Below are 12341 nucleotides of genomic sequence, written 5' to 3' on the forward strand. Positions count from 1 at the left end.
TCTACGTGAAAATAAAACAAAAACAAACAACAATAAAAAAAAAACTATTTATAAAGGCTGAACTTGATTTTCTGATTTCCAAGAAAATCCAAGGGGTATTTTATGGCAGTTGTAGTTTCAACTAAATATCTGCTACTTAAGGGATCAATGGAATGATAGACCATAATTAACATTTCTAAACATTCCCTCCTAACAAGCAGATTTTGAAAACTGTAATTCCAAGATCCATTAGTCAAAGAGCATCATGTTCCAGTATCTTTGGTTCTTTAAGTTATAACTGATAAGAAAATTTTGTGAATATCCGTAGTTTCACCAGATGTCAAGGCAATTCACGTTTTAATCAGAGTACAGAGTAAGCCTATTAAATTTAATGTCAACAGTTAAATATGCTTACAATTCCAGTCTTAGTAAATCCCTTCTTGACAGCATATGAGTAACACATGGACATAAGGACAGAGAGCAATAAAGAAAAGGAAGAGAGATTGTATAAAATCTAATATAAAAGCAAAGAGTCAATTTGTCCTGGAATAAATAAGTGTCCAAAAACTTGTAAAGTTTCCTATGTTATGGTATTTATCATACCATATTATCAAATGTCTTTTTATAGTTTTTTCTCCTATGAGCTTCTTGAGGGAAGAAATATATTTTTATATTCTCAGCACCTAATAGAGTGCTCAGAGCATAGATGAAGTACAACAAATGGAACTGTGGTAAGTAAGTATCCCCTTTAATCCTCATAACAATTGTGTAAGGTAGATAATATATTGCTACTTTTATAGATAACAAAACTGGGAATCATTAAAATTACAGAATGTGCCAAAGTTACATAGCAGTCTAACTCCAGACTATATGCCCTTAATTACTGTACAATACTATCTAGATAAATAATGCCTGTTTTGTCCAGCTTCTGTCTCACTTTTAATAACTAATTTTATCATTCCGCTCACTCAGCTATTATTTGTATTTGTGCCTTCTGTATCAGGATGACCACATGAGCTCAAGAATCACCAGAGGAGTATAAGATTTGGGGGCCAGGCAGATAATTTTAGGAATCAAGGGTCATTTCTGGACTTTCAAAGTCTAGTTACCGTTAATACTAGGTTAATTTCTAAATACAAGTATACTGAATTTTTAAAGAGTAAATGATTATACTATACTTTTAGGAGATAAGCTGGGTAATTGATAAGAAACATAGCAAGAGTAGGAAGATGAGAGTTCTTTTTAATAGAAAACTTAGAAAGGGCTATGAGGTTAAACTAGCAAGCCTATTTTACAGATAAGGGTTCAGTAAGTGGTTTATATTTGTTTAGCAAAATATTCAATGTAAAACTATTTATATTACTACGTAAAACTATTTATATTACTACACTATGCCAATGTCTCATCTATATGACCCTAAATCGATTAAATAATAAAAGTTTATAAAACAAATTTATGAAATTATTTAACCTTCCATTCTGCTTAAAACAACCATTAATTAATCTTTTAGTATATCCTATGGTAGTATATAAACAGAAATCTTTCTGTTCAGATAAAAGTAGGACTTTAATAACATGTAATAAGATGATATTTTTCTTCAGATCAGAGCCAAAAAAGATGTAAAGCAAATCTTACAGTTACCTAATTCATCTTACATTTTTAATTTCCAAACACGCACACGTATACACATTACATAAAAGTTAATTATTGAACTGTGAGACATTAATAGAAATCCAGTGAGGCTAATTCAGTACTGCTGTAAGTCTTCAAAACACGAACAAAATGTAATAAAGCTGTAGAAAATCAATACAGTTTCCTCCATTTAAATAAGATGTTTAAAATGTCAAAAAGGAATTGACATTATCTTCTCATTGCTGACAATGATTATCTCTAATTTTCAACTGTTAGGAATATAATGGAATCATGTATATAATAAAAATTGTCTAATTTTGTTTGTTTAATTTTTAAATTTATGTTTTTTTAAATCACTTTACTTTTTATATTAGTTTCAGGTGTACAAAACCTCATAATGATTTGACACTTATACCCCTCACAAAGTGACAGTCCCCCAAGTCTACTACCCCTCTAACATCGTATACAGCTGTTACAATACCACTGACTATATTCCCTATGCTGTACTTTACAACCTGAATATACAGATATAGATATCTATCTATATAATATGTCTCTATATATATTTAATTATAGTTGACATTCAATACTATTCTACTTCAGCTTCAGGTATATAGCGCATTGGTCAGGCATCTACATAATCTATTAAGTGACCCCTGATAAGTTCAATACCCATCTGGCACCTTACATGACCTTTACAACATTATTGATTATATTCCCCATGACTACTTTGTGACTACCAATTTGTACTTTCTAATCCCTTTACCTTTGTCTTCAATTTTTAAAAGTTTGTTTATGGTGATTGAAATAAAAACTTTCGGTCAGATTTTTACATACCTTAAAAGTAGAAAGTCCATAAAGTCTTGTGGTATGAACAGTTTCTTGAGAAATATTTGTAATGTTAGTTATAAAGTCCTCTAGGTATTTGCATGCTTGTTCCAGGTGTGTTGTGTTTATTATGATTTGCACTAGCTAGAAAATACAAAATATATTCGGTAAAATGCATGCAACATGTACACAGAGCCATTTGCTTTTTTTAAAATAGGTTATTACTTCCAATAATTGTATCATTTCTGCATAATTATAGCATTATAGGATACAACTGGTTATGAGATTTCAAAAGCCTGCTACAAATATTGTTTTTGACTGCTATCATTTTTTTAAAAATAACCAAGGTCTAACTAACTACAAGTTAAAGTAACTTTTCAAAGTAGTTTTTCAAATTTTATATATTGATCAAGTAAAAAAATAAGTATTTTCATCTTTTACTATGGTCTGGCCATCATAAATCTACATATATGTTCCAACACCTTCAACTATAGTAATTACTCCTGATCCGTAGGGGATACACTCCAATACCACCAGTGGATTCCTGACACTGTGAATAGTACTGAACCCTATATAGAACCCTATACATACTGTGTTTTTTCCGATACATATGTACCTGTGATAAAGTTTAACTTATAAATTAGGCACAGTAGAGATTAACATCAATAACTAATAATAAAATAGATCAATCATAACAATATGCTGTAATAAAAGTTACGTGTATGTGGTCATTTGTTTCAGGGGATCCCTTGCTGAAGTCTTGGTACAGGCTCAATGCTTTCTGATACAATATGCTTCTGTCAATTGAAACATTTTCTTTTTTTTTTTTTTTTTTATTGAAACATTTTCTGTTCATGTCTTCCACCCACAAATGTAATGCCTTTTCCATCTTATCATGCACTGTGCCTTAACTTCTTGCTATTTGAGATGTGACAGCAAAACTAGCACAAATTTCCTTTTCCCTCTTCACAATTTCACAGATAGAAGATTGGTTCTTACCATAGAGCTTAGCAACCTCAGCACACAACTTTTTTCTTTCCTCATTAATTTGAGAACTTTCACCTTTTCGCTTCAAGATGCACTTTACGGCTTCTCTGTCAGATCTAAATTGCCAGCATCACTACTCTTGCACTTGGGTGCCATTATTAAGTAAGATAAAGGTGATCTGAACACAAGAAGGGCTATACCACAACAGTTTTTCTGATAAATGAGACAGCTACGAAGTGACTAAACAGGCAGGTAGTGTCGACAGTGTGGACACAAGACAAAGGGATGATTCACATCTCGAGTGGAATGGTGAGGGACTGTGCGAGATTTCATCATGCTACTCAGAACAGTGCACAATTTAAAACTTATAAACTGTTTACTCAATTGTTTATTTCTGGAATTTTCCATTTAATATTTTTGGACTACAGTTGACCACAGGTAACTGAAACCGTGAAATGGGGAGACTACTACCGTGTGTCCCCGAAAATAAGACCTAGCCAGACCATCAGCTCTAATGCGTCTTTTGGAGCAAAAATTAATGTAAGACCTGGCTAGGTCTTATTTTCAGGAAAACACGGTATATGTACTATTCCCCAAGTAAAAACTGTTTTCCCTCACATTACTTGAATTTACACTGATGCTTCCTTATTTTTTAAACAAATCCACTTCTATTAATAAATTTAAAATAGAAAGCTAGTTTTACAGGATGATGTTCAGCAATAACTTAATTTATAACAATTGTTTCATATAATGAAACACTTAGCTATAAACCTACCTCTGTCAAACCTATATGAGGTTTTCTAATAAGGTTCAGTAAACAGCTATTCAAAGTTCTGGTCAGCAGCAGATTTGTAGATTTTCTAAGCATATCATCTATTTCTGTTGAGCTAAAAACAAAAGTTGATATTATTAAGCTTTCAAGCAGGGTATAGTTAGCTTCCTGAATTATTTAATACAATTTAATAAAATTATTTGATCCACCTCATTCCTTTGTATCTTTAAAAATCTACATCCACCCATATTTATTAAATCACAAATTTCAATACAATTTAATTTCACATAAGGGACATTTTCAATAAAGTAAAATATTCATTTATGGCATAATTTAAATGTATTCAATTTACATTACAGTAAAACCATCGGGATACTTAGTATAAGGAAATAAAATTATTCTTAAATTATGATTCCATTGTGGGACAGTCACTTTCAAAGATATTTCATATGCAACTATAGCTAAAATTACCATTAAAATGCAAATTGCTCTGAGCTCTTTCCAGATATAATTAATTACTAGATTTAATTTTAACCTAAGATATCCATTTCCACTGAGATTTTAAAGAGATTCAAAGAAATATATTTAATTACCTTACACTAGTTTTAATCCGGTTTAAAAAATATCTATGATATTTCTTAATATCGTAAAGATTTCTAGGTTAGCACTGAAAAGCTTGTTATTTTCTCCTAACCAGTAGGCTTTCGAATTAAGTAAATAGTGATTTCTTGTATATAGCTTCATTATAGAAACAGTTAAGCTGTCATTAAACCAAGTTTTCTCAGCCTCAGCACTACTGACATTTTAGGCTAGATAATTCTTCGTTGTGGGGCTGTCCTGGACATTAAAAGGCGTTTGGCAGCATCCCTGGCCTCTACCCACTAGATGCAAATAGCACCCCTCCTCTTAGCTGTGACGCCAAATGTCTCTAGACATTGTCAAATGTACCCCAGAGGGCAATATTCCAGTTGAGAACCACTGCCTTAAACATAGGCTAGAATTTTAGCACCACTTTACTTTTTATTTTATTAAAATGTTACTCTTAAAAAAATCTATAAAGCACAAATATTTACTAGTTTATATTTATTTTTTAAAAATGCAAATAAAGCAAGATTTGACGAAACACAGGTACTTCTCACTACTATAATGTTTTCCATTTTAATGCAGGCACTTTTTTCAATTTCTGCCAAACCTAATTCTGACAGATCTGAGTAGAGTATTTCCCTCTGATTCTTTATATCTAAAAATCAAGACTTCCCAGGGAATATGTATACCACCAGCAGGGCTTTAGGGTTATTGGCATCAAACTCTCAGAAAACTCTTTCTAGTATGTCAGTAGTGTCCCTTGAACAAGCAACGTACGAGTACTCATCCTGACAGAAAGGAGGTGGTTGCTAACTCCTTTGGTTTCTTTTCTGAAACACTCAAATTATGCTTAAAGACACCCTATATAACATCGTTCTCAGATGAAATATTTGCAAATGAAAGGGAAAAATAGATAATCTATGTATCATAATAGATAATGTCTTCTGTTTAATATGCCTGAAATTCCTTGAATGCCGAGTCAATGTATACTTTTTATTCCACAAGCAAAGGCAGAGAAGAAAACCTATCAGTATCTGTGCCACCAAAATTTACCTGACAATGACCAGTATTTCTCCCTTGAGGTTTTCATCCAAACTGAGCAATTTTTTTCCTTAACCCCTTGTCCTTTGAGCCTATAACCTGTACTCTTCCTAATTTTTAAAGAACATTTCACAATAATTGACTCTTACTATGTAATGAAACTCCTAAAATATTTTACAGTTTAACCTCTTATGCAAACTGAAAAGTTCTTAAAGATCATATGAAGTCTAAATGTTTCCTCCGCAACCAAATAATTGAAACTTTGGCATCTCTTCATGAAGTAACTTTATTCTCTGGCCCTGCTTTTATTCATATATAAAAAGAAACTGAAACATTTGTACTATAAGAGCTCTGAAGTATCTTCTAGTCCTAAAAATCAAATCTAAAATATGTTTAAACATAATAAAAGACCTTTAAACTCAGAAAGTGATTTTGCCATATCTCTTTAATGACAAACAAAGCAACTCTACTCAATTTTAGGGCACAGATGTAAATTCTTTATATAAAAATGTATGTCAGAAAAGCTGATAATCTAGAATAAATTTAGATTTACATATTTTTAAATTAATATGCTGTCTCTGCATTCTGAATTGTTCATTACTCTCAAAATGAAAATAGCCAATGAATTTAGTAAAGCCTAACTTTTTTAAAAAAGGTAAGCATAAAAGCCTTGTGAATGAATAACTCATGGTTATAAGGAGTTAATTAGAACTCTTAATATTTGTATTGAACAAAAGTGACAGATACTTTTATCAAAGAAGGAAAATTTTGACAATGTTTTCTGCTGTAGCATTAGTACACAGCATTTACCTTTTAGAATGCTAGGAGGTCATATAGAGAAAGAGTCCGAACTGAGATGGCAATTCTAGCTCTAGTCAGTTATTAGGGAGGCTTTAAGGAAAAGTATACATAGTATTATGACCAATGACTTTTATAGTTGGTGTTATAAATGCAGTAAAAAATATCAAATAATTAGAGAGCCTCTGTCTCTCCTCTGTAAATAAAAGTTAATTCTGAACTGCTAAATTTCTATATTTTCTATAGTTTAACAATATCTTAATTAGATATCAGTCCTATTTTTCAAGAATCAACATTCAGATCAGGTATTAAAAAGTACTTGTTAGGACATGCAAATTGTATATTTTACCAAGTTAGAAAACGTTAAAGTAACTTATATTTAAGGAAAAGATGAGAAGGATCAATGTTATAGGTCCAGGATTGCAGCTTCAAGAATAATTTTCAAATGTAACATTGAGCCAAATCGTAGGATGACTGTTAAATAGAGATTTCTTGTTTCTTCCTTTTATTTGAGTATGTTTACCTCAAAACAATAGATGAATGCATGAATCACTGTTTTCAAAGATGACTATAACTAGAATCTATTTGAGAGTACATAAAATTCACGTCCACCCAAGTGTAAGTAAAATTGTTCTCTACCCCTTAACTTCTTCATCGATAATAATTATTTAATTTCAAGCTCCTAAAACTTCTCGTATATGTTCCTCTTCATTGTGACCACTGATTCTGATTATTTCAGGATCTTTTTTTTGAACCAAGGCCTTCACCTCTCCAACGTGACTACTTTTTTTTAACACCTTCCAATCTATCATCCACATTGAGACCAGAGTAAACTTTCTACAATGTAACACTAACCATGTCATTCCTGAGTTAAGAATTCAACAGTTCCCCAATACTAACAAAATAAAACACTCCAAGCTCAAATCTTACATCTTATATTGTAGTACTCCAGCCTCTCCTAAGTCCTATATGCCAGGCACTACACCGAATGTTTTATACACATGTATTACCTCATTTAACTCTTACAACCACCCTAAGAATTATTTCCCTCATTTTACAGAAGAGGAAACTGCAATTTAAACAGACTAAGTCACCTGCCCAAGGTCCTACTCCTGCTAGTGAGTATAAGCATCAAGACTCAAACTAAGGTCTAAGTCTGAAGCTTGTGTTCTTAACCATCATGCTGCCTCTGCCTTAGATCAGAACTTTAGAATGCTAAATGAGAAACAACACAGGCATAAACTATTGGTGGCTCTCAGACAGTTCAAGCTCCGCTACCGAAGACTACCATTGTAATAGTTACTCCTTTTATAATTCTCCTTTGTAGACAATGTTTTTCAAATGCTAGATTATATTGTGTGTGTCACGTTGTGCAGTACAGAGAATACATTACCCTCTGGTAAGTTTTATGATTGGAGTTAAAAGCTAATGTCTTTAAAATACGTCTTTAGAGACTTTGGTGCAAGAGGCTATGTGATGAGGTATTTGATGGAGCTTAAGGCAGTGCTTCCTCAACTTTAGATTGCATCAGAATCACTCAGAGTCCCTGATAAAAACCCCACCTTCAGAGTTTCTAATTCAGTAGGTATGAGGTAGCATTTCTAACAAGTTCCCATGTGATGCTAATGCTGCTGGTCTGGGGACTACACTTGTGAAAAACACACAGCACAGAAATGCTACATACACATTAGGTATTTGTCTTCCTTTCTTTTCCTGTCCTCTCCAACTCACATTATTCAGGAATAAAAAATTGTAAATCTTTTAAAGAATCCCTAAAATCAAAAAGCAGTGTAAGATCTAAAACCAGATACTCTTTTACCCAAGCAGAACATACATTGTTTAAATCCAAAATAGTGGTAGATTACAATAAAAGACACAGATACAATAAATACAATAAAATAACTATAAATGTTCTTATTGTTTCAGCTTGAAAGATAAATAATTTTATATTTCAACTGCCTTCACATCTCTTTATGACTTAAAATTCAGAAGTGTTTCACACTGAAGGATATTTCCTGCTATTCAGTATATAAATTCGAAAGAATAGATTTCAGAGAGGGAGATACTGTATTAAGAAAGTCAGTATCACCCCCACCCCGTCCTCCAGAGGGCATTCACAATTAGAAGTATAAGATATGACCATAATGCAGGGGCCATACAGGTAGCTGGTACAAGTGTGGCATAAAGATGAATGTTCCTCTAACATTAACTGTTCATTCATTTTATGCCAGACACTTTCACTGATATGGGAGTCAGAACTGCTCCTTCATCCCAGCTCTCAAACTAGCTGGTCATTCTGGATAAATCTGTATCTGTAGCCTCTCTGAGCCTCAGTTTCCTTATTACAAAAACAGGCATAATATCACATTTCCTATTTCCAAAAATGTAGGTTATTACTTTTATCATACCAAATGAATAGTATTCTCATCTATAAAATCAAGTTGGCTATGGCTACCAACAGTTGCTGTGCTGCTCTCCATTACTGAGTATAATACAATTTGCTACAGCACGCTTTATTAATTCTATTATTTTATATGAAGCCTCATCTTAAACTTATTTGAGACAAAACTATTGAGAATATCAGCTTTTTCACAAGTCAATGATACAGATAAAGAAGGGATATTGTTTACCTACTGGTAACCTAAATAGAAAAACTAAAATAAATAAGATCTAAACAACTAAAGGAAAAAAGGGGGGTATTGGTAAAACAGATTTAACAACAAATGCAAGGTGTAAACCTTATTTGGACCTTGATTCAAACATACCAACTATAAAAAGGCATTTTGGGGTCAACAAAGAAAATACTGATATGGACTAGGGAACTGATGACATTATGGAAGTGTTAATTTTGTTAGGTGTGGGTAAACAATGAAATGTCCTGATTGTGTTTAGAAACACATACTGAAGTATTTAGGGTAAAATGTCATTACTATTTCTAGAATTCGCTTTAAAATATTTCAGCAAAAAAGTAGATAAAATATGGCAAAATATTATTGTTAAATCTAGATGCTGAGAACATAGGAGTTTCCTATACTATTATCTCCATTTTTATATATGTTTGAAGATTTATATAATAAAAAGTAAAAAAAAAAATATATATATATATATAATACTAGATTTATAGCAACTTAACCCCATATATCACTGAAATATAGTAGCCTTTCCAATGAGGTAATAATCCATTAAGGAGTCATTGCCTGGAAATCAAGTGTTAATGTTTCATAAAAACAGCTATGATGAAAATACATTTCTTATTAGTAAACTTACCTCCGGTGTAGTGACTCTGAAAATTTGAGGCTGGCATAAATAAATTCTTTAACTTGAGTGTAAATACGAGGCACTGATTGAGACATGGGGAATTTCTTTGGGAAAGATTGCTGTAGGAAGAAAAAATTGACGTTGTTTTTGCAGTGTTACAAAAAGATACTCTAATCACCTAAAAGTATAAAAATTAAATTGATTTCACATTTGAATATTAAATACCTGCATCTCAAAGTCTACTGCTATATTTCTATGTTATTTTTAGATTTTAAAGAACACCAAAATATTTTTTAGGAAAATAATGTGGCAATTTACCTGTTTCTTTAATCATATTGTCAGATTGCAAACAAGCAGTGAAAGCATGTATCAATACCTCTGCAGGTTCCAGTAAGTATCCTGCAGAAGATGCCTAACTGTCTGCTTCTCTGCATCTATAATACAAGAGTCAGGTTGGCCACGAGTCATCAAAGACTCCCTTCACTCACCCTCAATGAAGGCGTGATGCCAATTCAAGTAGGTATCCATTTCATTCCCTAACTCCTAGAACACCTGACAACAGCTTTCTGGTATATGACCCATATACCATCAAACACTGGTATGCAGCCAATGGTTTACAATGTGCTTCTTGGCTAAACTGCTTTATCAGCCAACATCCATTAGCAAATTCTGTTTCCAAAAAGGTAAACTCTTTCCAAGATTTTTACCAAACGCCCCTTATTTATACTTCATGAAGTCCAATCTACACTTCTATCTTCACATTCATTGCAACCTAGTTGTATCAGTGAAAGTACCCTCACCAACGTCACCAATGACCTTGTAAATGTTAAATCCAATGGACTTTTCCAGCTCTCATGTTACCCGATTTACTCGCATCTGAAGTATCTGACACAGTTGGCCTCTTCTTACTCCTTAAAATAGCCCTCCTTCCTTGGTATCCAGGCCCCAAACTGGTTTTCCTCTTAGTTCTCTACCTTCTCTGTACCTCTTCTTCTAGCCATCCCTTAATTATTGCTTTGCCTTAGGGTTCTAGCTTTCATCTTCTCTTTTTATCACACATACTATCCTTGGATGATTTCATCTACTCTCATGACTTCAATTACCACACAAGTGCTAATATCTCCCAAATCTGCAACTCCAGACCACATCTTTCTCCTGAAGTCCAAAGCCATCTAAGTACCACTTGGACACCTCCATTTGGCTGTAACACTTAAGCTGCAGTACCTGTATACTGGCTGTATACCAGTGTTTGATGGTATTTGAGACACGCTCAATAAATCCCAAAGTGAAATTATCGTCCCTTCCTTCTAAATCTGTTCCTCTTGTGATTCCTATCTTAGTGAAAGCTACCACTGTCCAAGGCAGAAACTTGGCTATTATAATAGACCCGTCAATCTTCGTCATCTCTCATATGCAAATAATCACCACCTCCTGTTTTTCCTATCTCTTAAACACCTCCCAAATTCTATGGCCATAACTCTCATTCAAGTCACCAATCTCTTACCAAGAGAACTGCAACAATCACCTAGCTGGTCTCCCTGCCACCAGTCCTACTCTTCTCCAATCCAATTTCCTCCACACGTTAGCCAGAGAGATCTCTTTCTAAAGCACAAATCTGATTATGTTTTTACTACTTAAAATCCTGTGGTGACTTCTCATAGCTCCCTCAGGACAGAGGCTAAACTCTCTTACCCTCCTTACAAGAGCAAGTATAGTCTGGCGCTTTCTACTTAATTTCTTGATCTTCATCTCTTGTTATTTTATCAACCTTGTACTTTACACTACAGAATTATACCCTTTCTGCATGCTGCTTCCTGTATCTTGAGTTATGCCAACTTCTGTGAATTGCAATTTACTGGTGTGTTTTTTTTTTAAATCTATTCCTCGACTATAAGCTCCTTGACAGCAGAGACTGAAAAACTAGCAAGTAGCACAGTGGCTACTATATAGTAGGTGAGGACAAACATTTGAATGAACAACTGTATTCTTAGGTACCTCCAGCATAAGGAAACTTACAACCAGCTAGTAGTGATAACATTCATAGAGAGCTGTGTCTCTCCAAAACTGTTAGGTTCAACTTTTCCAAATTTAGAGGCTCAATTAGGAGCACTATAAAAATTAACTGAAGAGTTGCTATTCTTTAAAATCACCTGATAATAACGTAAATGCTAACTTTCATCCAATTTATGCTTTGCAGAATAATGAACCCAATAAATACTATTTGGAAGATATATCAGATTTAAGAATTTATTTTAATGACATTAAAGACAAGACAGACTATGAGTATGTTCTTAATTTAGCCAAAGAGTTTTAATCAAATTATCACAGCTATCTGCAAAAAAAGACTGATTTTTGCATATATGTTCAGTCTTAATCCTTTCTCATTCATAATTTACACTAAAAATAATAACTCAAGTTATTTAAAAGACAGTTTTACATCTTTGCTAATAGTTTAAATTGA

At 33.0% G+C, this 12341-nt stretch overlaps 1 protein-coding gene across 7 annotated transcripts in view; it reads right to left on the bottom strand.

Annotated features, from left to right (window-relative positions):
* The window catches only part of EXOC6 (exocyst complex component 6), a 172856-nt gene that overhangs the window by 78433 nt on the left and 82082 nt on the right, over positions 1–12341 (bottom strand). For all 7 annotated transcript variants that reach the window (XM_033130775.1, XM_033130780.1, XM_033130778.1 and 4 more), the window contains exons 15-17: positions 9890–9999; positions 4202–4313; positions 2449–2583 (exon numbers count right to left, since the gene is read on the bottom strand). In XM_033130775.1, the coding sequence (XP_032986666.1) occupies positions 2449–2583; positions 4202–4313; positions 9890–9999 (357 nt within the window). The remainder of the gene's footprint in view (positions 1–2448; positions 2584–4201; positions 4314–9889; positions 10000–12341) is intronic.

The sequence above is a fragment of the Rhinolophus ferrumequinum genome, chromosome 16 (genome assembly GCF_004115265.2).
Source record: "Rhinolophus ferrumequinum isolate MPI-CBG mRhiFer1 chromosome 16, mRhiFer1_v1.p, whole genome shotgun sequence".
In the NCBI taxonomy this organism is placed as follows: Eukaryota; Metazoa; Chordata; class Mammalia; order Chiroptera; family Rhinolophidae; genus Rhinolophus; species Rhinolophus ferrumequinum.